The following is a 14,923-nucleotide window of genomic DNA, read 5'->3' as shown; positions in this document are numbered from 1 at the left end:
AAGTTCATGAGGAAACATGAAGTGCAGAGTAGATGGACAGACAGACTGTGGTAATGGAGACTGCCTGCAAGTGCTGTGGCTCATTAGTCACATTCCCACCTCCTCTCTGTACTTCATGTCTCCTCATGAACTCTATTCCTACAGAGATTCAGCTGAAGATCTTATCAGCTGTATTCAGGATCATCTTCCCTGACATGTAGAGCAGAGAGGAAGATTAGGCAGTTCTTTACCTCAGTGTTGTGGAGTAACTTGCCCTCCTGTGGGATTAGGACAGTTTCTGTTTACTAATAGGACTGCAACAATTTTATTGTCCCTAATGATTGCTCCCTAGAAAAAAATGAGTCATTATAACTAATGAAAGGTATTTGGTAATATATTTATAATGAAGTAATATTTAAGTATTTTTATTTACTTAATTCCCAAAGACCCCCTTTAATGTAAAATACAAGTGTATTGTTTTGCTTTTAAATTATTGAAGCAGCTTGAAATGAAAAATGTTACAGATCAGGCCTGTGACATAATAAAATTGTCCAAATATTAGTTTCCATTATTGTGTATCATTTACTTAGTACTGACATTATTAGATCTTTCCGGGTGCTGTGAGAGAAGAGAAGCAAATATTAATGGTACTGCTTTACCAATGGCTTGAGGCATTTGTCACTTTGTCTGTACCTTTTCTAGAAAAGAATACATTCATTGCTTGCACACACTTTACAAATTCATAGTAACCCTAAAATATAAGATGGCATGGCATCCAATTACCAAGATACACTGTACAGCTATCAGTCATAACATTAACTCCTTAAAGCAGTTCTCTGGTAATTACATTTTATCAAATGCCATCAGTCTGTCTCACTAAGCTAAGGCTTCATACAGTCCTTGCAGCATGGTCATCAGTGGCTTCACTGGCTTCACAAGCTTCAGTGTTGCCATAGCCACAGCAACCACGTCATCTCTGAAGCCAGTAATTGGCTACAGTGGAGCATATGATCATTTCCATGTAGTGGCAGATGTAAACACTGCGGGGAACAGAACATGAGTTTTTTGACGTTCTGATGACCTGTATATAGTAGCTGCTGCCTAGTGGTTTGCTTGGCCTCCCAGGCTGAGAGAAGGGGAAGCAGCAGGGATAGGATAACTGACATTAGCTCCGACTTCACACCAGTAACCGATTAAGTGGGGTTGTCCGAGTTCAGAGCTTAACCTGGACGTACCCTTATTTTCACCCAGGCAGCCCCCCTGAGGCTAGCATCGGAGCATCTCATGCTCCAATGCACTCCCTTTCCCAGCACTAAATTGCGCAGGGCATGGGCTCTTTTGTTAATCATAGCACACTGTGTGTGTTCGGTGAAGTCACCGGCTCTGATGGGTGGGCTTTAGCGCTGCCCTAGCCATTTTACTGGCTAGGGCAGTGCTAAATCCCACCCATCAGTGCCTGTGACATCGCCAGGCTTTCTGGCAGCCGCATGGAGTGCCCCGGTACATCACAGGATCTCCTAAAAATGCCTTTGCCCTGCGCGGTTTAGCATGAAGTTAGGGGGGCAGCCTGGGTGAAAATGGAATAATATCCGGGTTCAGCTCTGAACCCAGACAACCCCTTTAATACAAATATGCAGGTTATATACTAAATCTAGTATACTGCACATTCACAGCTACCTAAGGATATATTAGGAATTTTGTTTTGTAATAAAATGTTTTGAAAGAGCAACAATCATAGCAATATCTACCTGTATAAAATACTATTTTTTTTCTCTATAGTATTGTATTTGCTTTCTTCAAAAATGTGTACTTTGGGGCTAAAACAAAATAAATATGTGACTAAAAGGAAAATAAAAATATGTAGATTAAATGAATGCAGTATATACACAGCACAGTGCAATGAACTAACTTTTGCATAGTATGAAAGGAAACAAAGTATCTTACTTTACTGCTTTTGCCATAGCTTTCCTGTAATATTATACTTTTTGACAGGTCAAGGGATCTTGAAGACTGAACCAGCTGTTGATGAGGAAAAGACAAGTATGTAGCTTTCTAGATTGTATACCTAAGCAACCATATGTAAGGGACCTTAAATTAAGACTAAATAAATGAAAGTGGCTTACAGTATGTGTATAACTTGAAACTCAGTACCTATCATACATTTCAGTATAAAGATATGCTAGATTGACTTTCTTCAATAGCTTGTCTGTACAATATTTACTATAGAACAAATTAAGGGAAAACATTGTAAATATTAACCTGTACTTATTATGCTTTGATTTTATATATTGCATCCTATTATTTTTATTCTCACAGTGACAGTAGAGATACTGCAAGTTGATTTTTAAATCTGTATGTGGTCATGTGGCCTGACTTAAGACTCTCTCACAATGCATTGCTCCCTGTTAACAATAAAAAAACAGAATTTTGAATTTGGTGTTCTGTCTAAAAAGAGAAAAAAACAACAACATAAAGTTAAAAATCAGAACAAGATAGGTAAAGTAGCTTATTTGCAATTTAGCATGTTATGTATCTTTTAACTGTGGAATGTTGTTGAGATTTTATGCAAAAATAGATTTTAAACTGGTCACATTTGTCCATTAAGGAAAATCACTTAAAGGGGTTGTGTTGTCCCATACATTGGAGCCATCTTGCTAGGATATGCCACCAATGTCATACAGGTGCAGGTCCCACCTCTGGGACCTGCTCCTATCTCCTGAATGGGCCCATCCAAAGTGAATCAGAGCACACCACGCATGCAATGTGAATAAAGAGAGCACCGCATATGCACAGCTACCTCTCCATTCACCTTTATGGGATTGCCAGATATAGCAGAGCCCATATTTTCAGAAATTCCATAAAGGTGAATGGAGAGCGTAGTATGCATGCATGTCCACCCCTCCATTCACCTCTATGGGACTGCAATATGCTGGATTGGCTCATTTCTGAACTCCCATAGAAGTGAACAGAGGATGACTGTACTTGCTGCTCTCACTTACTTTGTTGGGCCTCTTCTGGAGATAGAAGCAGGTCCCAGAGGTGAGACCTGCATCTTTCTGACATTGGTGGCATATCCCAGTGATATGCCATCAATGTATGAGATAAGAAAACCACTTTAACGATGTTTAGGGGCATGCTAAACTGAATACGCTTTTGATTTCAAGAAAAATATTTAGACTATATTTTCAAACTGTTGTATATTGGCCTACTATAGAAGAATATTTAAAAATACTTGCATTTTCTTTACTATATTAAAGACTAGTGATGAGCAGCATAGGCAATATTCGTTTCCGCGATATTTAGCAAATTTTTGGCCTAATATTTGGCATAAATTTGCAAATTCTAGAATTCGTGATCTCCAGTCATTATTTTCTTGATTGGGAAAATAGGAAATGTAATATGCGCTTTTTGCGCACGCAATACAGGCATGGGTCATTTTTGCTAAATTTTTCAAGTTGCTAGACACTAATCCCTATAACAGCACAGTAATTCCTATCACACTACCTAACACCCTGCTCTGGAACCTATCAGCTACACTATATCACTATCTAACCTACACTGACTATCTTCCACTAATCTGTATTATATATATATGAGCTAACTAACTATCTAATGTAATTGAATAAGGATCCAGATGACTCAGCAAAGCGCAGAGCACAGCAATGACACTGCTATCTCTCTCAGATCTGCAATAAACAGTAGAACATGGCTGCTGGGGAGGTTCTTATATAGTAAGGGGTAGGCAACTTTCCTATTGGTTGCTAGGGATGTTGCTAAGCTCAGACAAAGATATTGCAGCCTTTTCATTGGCCCACAAGCAAGAAGCAGTGAGGGTAATGATAAAAAAAAAATCTAGAACATTATCGATTATGAAGATATAGCACTATATTCTAGATCTTTGCAAATTCTTGAAGTGCCGATATTCTCGATAAAAATTTGCGATTAGAATATTTGCGATCAGCACCATTAAAGACTTTTGATCTATCCCTCATAAACAATATTTTTTTGCATTTTATATGCTTTGGCTCCTCCTCTATATGTAATGTATAAATTCTGTACATTGCCTTCTAGACTTATAAATAGACACTTTCAGTGTGTTGTTCTCAATTAGAAGATTTAGGCTTGGTCTTTTTAGAACAACGTTATATTATTTTATGTCTAATTTTAAATATTTACCAAAATGATTTACTATCTGCTGCTTTGCTTTTGGTCACAAATATGTAAAGGAGCTCAGTGGATCTTCATGGTCTTGTTGTGTCTTTAGGTTTGCTGTTTGCCTAAAAATTTACAAACTTTTGTATAAGTAAGGCAGCTTGCAGCGTTATTCTGTCCACGATGGGAGCTCAACCAAATGGAACAAATTGCACTTTAGTGCATTGACAATCAATGGGGACAAAACTCAATAGCGTAATTGAAAACGCTAGTGTGAAAGTAGCCTAAGGTGAATTGTGTCTGTTAAAAAATTAGAGGTGCCTGTAATATTTTTGAGGCTGGAGCAGCTTGTGCAGGAAATTTTGATTATTTTGATTTTACAGGTCATATTACCATCTTACCTACAGACTACCTCTATTACTTATCAGATATAGGATATATATCAGATTTTTCAAAATTATCTGTAATTGTGTTGCTAACCTTTGGCAACTGTGAATAAAAAATAAAAAAATAAAAGATTTAAAAGCAATAATGCAGACTGAAAAGTTAAAGGTTCATAAATCTAATGCTGGTCTCCTGATGACAGGAAACTACCAAGTGCAGCACAAAATATGATGACTACGGTGGATGGTGAAAATTATCAGAAAGTCATCATGTTAAAAATGAAAACTACTTAGAAATAAAATGGTATTTCCTATGCAACAAAGGATTAATGTGCAACGATGCAGCATGCCAGGCACAGAGGTCACAATTGTATTGAAAGTTGTCTGTGAAGTCTGGCACCATAGAAATTAATTTTATAAACAGAATATAATAATTGTTATAAAAATAATAATACAAAAAAAAATATATATATCTTAGTAGTACTGTACATACCATATAGTATAATTCCTTTACTATTCTATTTAAAGGGACATTCTGACCATTAATATTTATGGGACATCTCACTAGAGCAATATTATACCATATGGTGGTTCTAAGATCAAGAGCAGGGTAACAGCTCATCCTGCGTTGTCGAATCTGGCCAATGTGTGGGGCACCATACATTAGATTGGTCACTATATATTGCTAGACAGGGCTGGTTTTAGACAAAATGTGGCCCTGGGCGAAATTTAAAGCAGGGCTCCAAATTCTGAAGTACTGTATCACATTTATTTACTTGATGCAAGGGGAGAAGTCACCACCGTAGCCCATGATTGGCTGCAGGCAGCGTCAAAATGCTTGATGACATGCAGGGACCCGAGCAGAGGTAGGAGAGCACCGGAGCCGAGAGCCAGTGTCAGGAAGCAGGTAACAGTCAGGTAACACTCAATGGTATTGAGTCTTGGGTGAATAAAGGAATCCACTTGTTTCACCGAAGTCAGAATGCTGCCTTTCTTCCATAAAGTTTTAGAAAGATCTATAGATAGATATGAGATAGATAGATAGATAGAATGATATGAGATAGACAGACATAGATGAAAGAGAGATAGATAGATAGATAGATAGATAGATAGATAGATAGATAAATAGATCTATAGATAGATATATATGAGACAGATATATATGAGATAAATAGATAGATAGATAGATAGATAGATATGAGATAGATAGATATGAGATAAATAGAATAAATATATAGATAGACAGATAGATACAAACCAAAGTAAGGAAATAGCAGCATTCCACAGGGTGCCAGGTGCAAAATTCTTGTAGAAAATCCTCAAAAAGCAGTATCCAAAAGGCAAGGCAGCAGACCGGTCTTAGTGAAAAAGAGTGGATCCTTTATTTCAGCCCAATTCAACGTTTCAGCTCTTCAATTGAGCTTTTGTCAACAGTGCTCAAGTAGGTGTATATAAACAGGTGAATAAACAAATTCAAATCAATACAATGAATCAAACAATAAACATGATTTTTCCATAAAAAATACGTAGTGAATACAAAATACATGATTTTACATCAAGTGCATCATAAGTATTCAAAAAGGACGTGATATATAATGGACAATGTCATGGTGAATAGCCCCCATTCCTAATGATTAATAAAGTGCACTTATACTGATTAAAAATAGCTGTACATATAATACTTCATGAGGCACTCACCCAATTGATTCCAGGTCCTGTGTGCGATATACGGCGTTCCAACAGGTTCAGTGCGCCTGCGTTAAAATCAAATAGCCTAAGAACTTCACATATTCCCACGCATGCGCAGGCGAGATGTGCCAGGAGCTCTGTCCTTAGATATTATGGGCAGTGCTAGGTTACAACTGAAGACTGCGCATGTCCAGGCGGACCCGGTTAAAAAAAGGTCTGAATACATGTTATGAAATCACGTCTCCACAGGCGAGGTGGTGGGACATCTACAGGTGGGACAGACCACCCCCAGCATCAGCTGGGAATCCTGTCCCTGACCCGTTGTGGATCTGGGACTGGCGACAATAGAATGTCACTAGTCCCTAACCACTATACCTCACCAAGCCGCACATGGTACATTAAAACTATAGCACCCCATCAGTGACCATCCGGGTGGTTAAGGTCACATCCCTGGGACCCACCATCCAGTATGTCCCATGAGGGGAGGAGAGGTGACACGGGCAAGTGCCCCCCATCTCCCACATGTAGACAATTGCCCCCAGGGGCTCTAGTAAAGGTATAAAATGCAATGAATACCGATCCGTTGATATAAGCGCAGTACATAAAAAAGTGGAAATAAAGAACAGTCGCTATAACCACACACGGGGATCCGTTGGGTGGCATATTCATGAAGTTCAAAATTTCTTTCAATAGAATAAAAAAAAAAAAAAGATAGAGAAAGAGGATAACAATTAGAGCACTGATCTTCCCCTAATGCACAGTAGTAATGCTTAACACATCCAAGGCTGCGAGGTCACGCAACTCTAAATGCAATATTCAGACCCCTAGGTTTTAATGTTTGTAAATTATATATCCAATAGAGTTCCCGCCTCTTGAGCATGACTACTCTATCTCCTCCACGTCTAGGGATGGCAACATGATCAATTATTCTGAACCGTAGGTCCTTCTCCTTGTGTCTAGCTTTGGTGAAATGTTAAGACATGGGAAGGTCTATTATTTTTTCATGGATCGTGTACCTATGGTGATTAAGTCTAGTTTTTAAATCCCAGGTAGTCTCCCCTATATATAAAGAATGACAGGGACATTCAAGTAAATAAACCACGTACGTGGAATCACAGGTCAAGTAATCATTGATCTTATACACTGCTCCTGTTACAGGGTATGTAAAAGTATGGCCTCTTTGCATGAGCGGGCAATTCACGCAGTAATAACATGGGTAGCATCCTGTCTCAGTAGCACCAAAGTAACAGCGGAATGTTGTGCCTACATCCGCACATACAAGTAGATCTTTGAGATTCTGTGTACGGCAATAGGACAATAGAGGAGGATTATTAAATTCCGGTATATGTTTGAAGTTACTGCCCAAAATGGGCAATTTTTTCTTCAATATATGACCTATTAGGGTACTTTTAGATGTATATTCAGAAACAAAGGGAATACGATTGGATTGGATCTAGGAATTGTAATTCGGTATCCGATGAGACTAATGTAAATTGTACATCTGGATCTATTTGATTAAGAAAATCCTTAAAATCGCATAATGTCGATAGTGTGTCAGTCCAGAGGAGGAAAATGTTGTCTATGTAGTGCCACGACCCCAGGACATGCCTGAAGTGGTGGCTCACATAGACGTACTCCTATTCTATATAAAAATATTCGTATAATTTGGCGCCATGTTAGACCCCATAGCGGTCCCCCTTAATTCAACATAAAAACTGTCTTGGAACATGAAATAGTTGCAGGTGAGCATAACCTCAAGTAGAGAAATCATGAACTCTCTACATTTCGCGGTATAGGAGGTGTTGTTTAAACACCTCGCAACCGTGTCCGTACTCCCTGAAAGAGTTATATTAGCATCATTTGATGTTGTAAGTCTGTACACCTCCATCTCCCATAATCGGGGCATGGATGCAGATGCAAGGTGTTTAAACAACACCTCCTATACCGTGAAATGTAAAGAGTTCATGATTTCTCTACTTGAGGTTATGCTCACCTGCAACTATTTCATGTTTCAAGACAGTTTTTATGTTAGATTATTGGGGTCTAACATGGCGCCAAATTATGGGAATATTTTTATGGCACACATGGAGGAAGAGTACGTCTATGTGAGCCACCACTTTAGGCATGTCCTGGGGTCATGGCGCTATATAGACAAAATTTTCCTCCTCTGGACTCACACACCATCGACATTATGCGATTTTAAGGATTTTCTTAATTAAATATATCCAGATGTACAATTTACAATAATCTCATCGAATACTGAATTACAATTCCTAGATGTGATGGTCAGAAGAATTGATAACCATCTACACACTGACCTTTTTGTTAAACCCACTGACAGAAATACGTTGCTTAGATATGATAGTAACCACCCAAGACCCATGCTGAAATCCTAAGTCAATTCTTACGAGAAAGAAGGATTGTAGATAATGAAACGGAGATACAGGACACACTGATGGACACGGGGACAAAATTTAGAAAGAGAGGATACCCTAAAAAACTTGTAGACATATGTGTACAAAAAACCATTGCCCTTCCAAGGTAATCCCTACTATGGAACACAGGGACATCATCCCCTAAATCCAATCGTATTCCCTTTGTTTCTCATTATATGTCTAAAAGTACACTAATAGGTGATATTTTGAAGAAACACTGGCCCACTTTCGGCAGTAACTTCAAACCTATACTAGAATTTAACAATCCTCCTCTGTTGCCCTATCGCCGCACACAGAATCTCAAAGATCTACTTGTACATGCTGATGTAGGCACAACTAAATGCACATTCCACGGTTACTTTGGTGCTACTAAGATAGGATGTTACCCATGTTATAACTGCATGAATTGCCCCCTCATGCAAAGAGGCCATACTTTTACACACCCTGTAACAGGAGCAGTGCATCAGTGCTCTAATTGTTATCCTCTTTCTCTTTCTTTTTTTTTTACTTTTTGATTCTGTTGAAAGAAATTTTGAACTTCATGAATACGCCACCCAACGGATCCCCGTGTGTGCTGATAGTGACTGTTCTTTATTTCCACGTTTTTATGTACTGCACATATATCAACAGACCAGTACTAATTGCGTTTTATACCTTTACTAGCGCCCCTGGGGGCAATTATCTGCATGTGGGAGATGGGGGACACTTGCCGGTGTCACCCCTCCTCCCCTTATGGGACATACTGGATGGTGGGTCCCAGGGATGGGACCTTAACCACCCGGATGGCCACTGATGGGGTGCTATAGTTTTCATGTACATGAAGTATGAAGATAAGAGATGGCACTCACCAGTAAGAGTCCAAATGTTACATTATTCATCGTATAGCTACGGACCCAAAAACATTTAATAGGAGTGCAGGACGCTACACAGACAGACATTTTGCGTGGAGTCACGCTTCCTCAGGCCTGTGGAAGCGTGACTCCATGCGGAACGGCTGTCGCCTTGTGATGCCTGTGTTGCGTCCTGCACCCCTACTGACTGTTTTGGGGTCCGCATCTATACGGATGAATAATGTGACATTTGGACTCTTACTGGTGAGTGCCGTCTCTTATCTTCATACTTCATGTTTATTTGCTCTGGCGAGACTGAGCACCGCTGATATCCTGTTGCAGTTATTAGTGTCATCGCTGCGGAGTGTTTTTGAAATCCCGGATGCCGTGGAGGAAAGTTGGGGCAGTGCCGTAAAACCCGTTTATCTCCCCATGTGTATAGTTTTCAAGTACCGCGGGTGGCATGGTGGGGTATACCGGTCAGGGACTAGTGAAATTCTATTGCCGCCGGTCCCAGATCCACGACGGGTCAGGGACAGGATTCCCAGCTGATGCTGGGGGTGGTCTGTCCCACCTGTAGATGCCCCGCCTCCTCACCTGTGGAGACGTGATTTCATACCATGTAGTCAGCCCTTTTTTTTAACCGGGTCCACCTGGACATGCACAGTCTTCAGTTGTAACCTAGCACTGCCCATAATATCTAAGGGCAGAGCTTCTGGCACATCTCGCCTGCGCATGTGTGGGAATATGTGGAGTTTTTGCACCATTTAATTTTAACGCAGGCGCACTGAACCTGTTGGAACGCCGTATATCGCACACATGACCTGGAATCAAATGGGTGTGCGCCTTATGAAGTATTATATGTACAGCTATTTTTAATCAGTATAAGTGCACTTTATTAACCATTAGGAATGGGGGTTAATCACCATGACATTTTTTATGGAAAATCATGTTTATTGTTTGATTCATTGTATTGATTTGAATTTGCATATTCACCTGTTTATATACACCTACTTGAGCACTGTTGTCATTGCTTGACAAAAGCTCCATTGAAGAGCTGAAACGTTGCATTGGGCAGAAATAAAGGATCCACTCTTTTTCACTAAGTCCGGTGTGCTGCCTTGCCTTTTGGATACTAATAGATAGATAGATTATAGATAGATAGACAGATAGATAATAGATAGATATGAGAAATACAAATGACAAAGATATATGGATAGATAGAGGATGCATAAATAAAGGTATTAGTGAGATAGACAATCGTTAGATACATTATAAATGTTACATTATATTTAGACAACTTTGTTCCAGGCAGAAAATAGTAAAAAACTGCTACAGTGGGGGGAGAAGGTGGGTGCAGAGGACAGGTCCTGTATAGTCTCTGTAGGCTGCCTCCCCTACTGTTAGTCCAGAGTCTGGACTGTCCAGCTTTACTTATCAGGTTATGTCTACTAATAAGCAGCCCTTGTCATTTACTGCAGCACAGAGAGGATAAAAGGGCCAGCAGCAAATATGTCAGGTCATTAGAGGGTGACATTCTGAACTCACCAGTAAACCACAGGAGCAGGCTAGAGGAGGCCATTACCTTCACAGTGCAGGGCCTCTGGTGAGAGAGGAAGGGGGTGTGGCCAAGGTCTGCCTGACTTCTGTAGAGCCGGTGCTATGGATGCAGCACCCAGCTCCTCACTACAGCATAAGGACCCTGTAGGCTACAGTGGGCAGGAGACCAGGGAACAGTGCGCCTTGCTGTGCTGTCTGTGCTCTTCTCAGGTGCGGCCACCAGCTCTTTTCCACATTTGTTTGGGCAGCTCAGCAGGGGGCCCCATATAGGGATGGGGGCCCTCGACAATTGCCCTGTTTGCCCCCCCCTACCGCCGGCCCTTCTGCTAGATAACACAATGTTCCCCTATATAGCTGATCACATGGTGCAGAAGCCACACCCATCATTTTAAGATCCTATTTCTTTTCATCAATTTTATTTGAAAATATTTTGCAAACCAATTCTTTTTTAGGAGATTGTTAAGGTGAATGTGTCTTTCCTTAAAAACAACAATGAATTCCTTAACACATATTGATGTGTGAAAGTCTCTATTTGTGTTGATAGCAAATACATAAAATATTTATTTTTAGTATAACAGAAAAGTGATTATAAATTATTTTGGCTTTGTACAAATTTAGAATGAAAAAAGGAAAGGTGTACCTTCCAAAATTATTGGAACCCTAGTAGATTTGAGCACTCAGTTAACTTTGATTGAGGTCTCAGACCTTAAATAGCCTATTAGGGTTAAGGTTAGTCCACAATCATCATTAGGAAAGGCCAGGTGATGCACATTTCAAAGCTTGATAAATACCCAAAATCAGCAGCCATGGGTTCTTCTAAGCAGCCTCCTAACACTCTGAAGATGTAAATGGTTTAGACCCACAAAGCAGGAGAAGGCTAAGAAGAAAGCGTTTTCAGGTTGCCATTTCCTAATGTTCAAAATATAATAAAAAAAATGGCTGTTTACAACAACAGTGGAGGTCAAGGGAAGGTCTGAAACACCAAGAAAAATTAGAGACAGCTGCTCATAGGATTGCTAGAAAGGCAAATAAGAACCCTGGCTTGACTGCAAAGACCTTCAGGAAGATTTAGCAAACCCTGGAGTTGTGGTATATTGTTCTGCTGTTCAGCAACATCTGCACAAATATGACATTTATGGAAGAGCTCTCCTGCATCCTCATCACCAAATTCAGCATCAGAAGTTTGGAAAAGAACATCTAAATAACCCTGATGCATTTTGGAAACAATTCCTGTGGACCAATGAGGTCAAAATAGAACTGTTTGGCCAATTTGAACAAAGGTATTTTTAGAGAAAAATGGGCACAGATGAATTTCATGAAAATAACACCTCTTCAACCATTAAGCATGGGGTTAGATCAATCATGTTTTGGGCTTGTGTTGCAGCCAATGGCACCAGAAACATTTCGAAGGTGAAGGGAAGAATAGATTTAATGATATTCTAGCGAGTTCTGGAAGCAGACATAACTCCAACAGTTAAAAGGGTGAACTTGAAAAGAGGACAGCTTCTACAAATGAATAATGATCCTAAACACACCTCAAAATCTACAATAGACTACCTTAAAAGGCTGAACCTGAAGGTTTTACCATGGACTCACATTCCCCTTGTCTGATTGTCAATGAAAATGTGAGGATTGAACTCAAAAAAGCAGTGCATACAACACAGCACAGAAATCTTACACAACTAGCAGTAGCAATAATTTTGATCGGGGTGCCCAATATTTTGCATGCCACTATATATACGACTTGATCAGATTTTTTAGGTATTGTGGGTAAACAACTTTCCTTTCCATCTGGCTTTATGCCCCTACCACATGCCACAAGTTGGAGCTAGATGCTTGCAAATGTGATCATTTGCAGATCTCAGTGACAACTATTTGTTACTTCCTCAATTTGCATACCCTTATGGTTTTTCCTTTATATACACTCACCTAAAGAATTATTAGGAACACCATACTAATACAGTGTTGGACCCCCTTTTGCCTTCAGAACTGCCTTAATTCTATGTGGCATTGATTCAACAAGGTGCTGATAGCATTCTTTAGAAATGTTGGCCCATATTGATAGGATAGCATCTTGCAGTTGATGGAGATTTGAGGGATGCACATCCAGGGCACGAAGCTCCCATTCCACCACATCCTAAAGATGCTCTTTTGGGTTGAGATATGGTGACTGTGGGGGGCATTTTAGTACAGTGAACTCATTGTCATGTTCAAGAAACCAATTTGAAATTATTCGAGCTTTGTGACATGGTGCATTATCCTGCTGGAAGTAGCCATCAGAGGATGGGTACATGGTGGTCATGAAGGGATGGACTTGGTCAGAAACAATGCTCAGGTAGCCCGTGGCATTTAAACGATGTCCAATTGGCACTAAGGGGCCTAAAGTGTGCCCAGAAAACATCCCCCACACCATTACACCACCACCACCAGCCTGCACAGGGGTAACAAGGCATGATGGATACATGTTCTCATTCTGTTTACGCCAAATTCGGACTCTACCATTTGAATGTCTCAACAGAAATCGAGACTCATCAGATCAGGCAACATTTTTCCAGTCTTCAACAGTCTAATTTTGGTGAGCTTGTGCAAATTGTAGCCTCTTTTTCCTATTTGCAGTGGAGATGAGTGGTACCCGGTGGGGTATTATGCTGTTGTAGCCCATCCGCCTCAAGGTTGTGCGTGTTGTGGCTTCACAAATGCTTTGCTGCATACCTCGGTTGTAACGAGTGGTTATTTCAGTCAACGTTGCTCTTCTATCAGCTTGAATTAGTCAGCCCATTCTCCTCTGACCTCTAGCATCAACAAGGCATTTCCGCCCACAGGACTGCCACATACTGGATGTTTTTCCCTTTTCACACCATTCTTTGTAAATCCTAGAAATGGTTGTGCGTGAAAATCCCAGTAACTGAGCAGATTGTGAAATACTCAGAGCGGCCCAACAACCATGCCACGCTCAAAATTGCTTAAATCACCTTTCTTTCCCATTCTGACATTCAGTTTGGAGTTCAGGATATTGTCTTGACCAGGACCACAACCCTACATGCATTGAAGCAACTGCCATGTGATTGGTTGACTAGATAATCGCATTAATGAGAAATTAAACAGGTGTTCCTAATAATTCTTTAGGTGAGTGTATATATGATCACATTTGCCAGCACCTAGCTACAACTTGTGGCATGTGACAGGGCATAAAATCCAGATAGAAATCAAAGTTTTTAGCCACACAAAACCTCAAAAATCAGATCAAGTTGACCTTGGTTTAGAACTTTGGTAGATCACTACACACCATCAGCAATGTTCAGCGTTGCGAGTACCAGTGATTGGGAGAACAACAAAAAACTGGAATGTGCAAATGCAAACTTCTGCATGGATAGATCATCTAGTTAGAAGAATAGCACATAGTGATCCATTCTATACCGCAATGGAAATTGGATGTCATATCCCAAGCCTAGTACAGCAAACAGTATATACACAAACAAATCAAAAGGCATTTACATGACATGGGGTTGCAATCCAAGTTTCCAGCTACAGGTGTTCCATTGACCTAAGGCCACCTCTCTCAAAGTCTATCATGATGTACAGCAAGATGGCAATTGAGGCTAGAATGGAGGTTTGTCCTCTTCAGATATGAATCCCATTTTTGTCTCAGATGCAATAATAGCTGGAAATTGATCTGGAGACTAATTGGGCAATGGCCCCTGGGGCGGCAGGGTGCTGTGTTCAAGTTTGCCACAACCTGCTGGTTCAGGTCCTGTTCTATGTCTAGCTGCAGGTAAGTAGTTTTTTCACTATGCGGGTGAAGGAAGCTGCTCATCAGCAACTCTGGACTCAGGCTGCTGCTGATGGAGCTGGTACCGCTCCTGCCACCCCTCCATTTCCCAGCAGCCATGGCAGT

The 14,923-nt window shown here is 40.3% G+C and overlaps 1 protein-coding gene across 1 annotated transcript in view; it reads left to right on the top strand.

Annotated features, from left to right (window-relative positions):
- Positions 1–14,923, top strand: part of LOC122935391 (titin homolog) — an 848,771-nt gene that overhangs the window by 673,204 nt on the left and 160,644 nt on the right. The window contains exon 77 of the mRNA XM_044291163.1: positions 1,972–2,019. Coding sequence (XP_044147098.1) covers positions 1,972–2,019 — 48 coding nt within the window. The remainder of the gene's footprint in view (positions 1–1,971; positions 2,020–14,923) is intronic.

Source organism: Bufo gargarizans, chromosome 4 (genome assembly GCF_014858855.1).
Source record: "Bufo gargarizans isolate SCDJY-AF-19 chromosome 4, ASM1485885v1, whole genome shotgun sequence".
NCBI lineage: Eukaryota > Metazoa > Chordata > Amphibia > Anura > Bufonidae > Bufo > Bufo gargarizans.
This window is presented reverse-complemented; position numbering and strand designations above follow the sequence as displayed.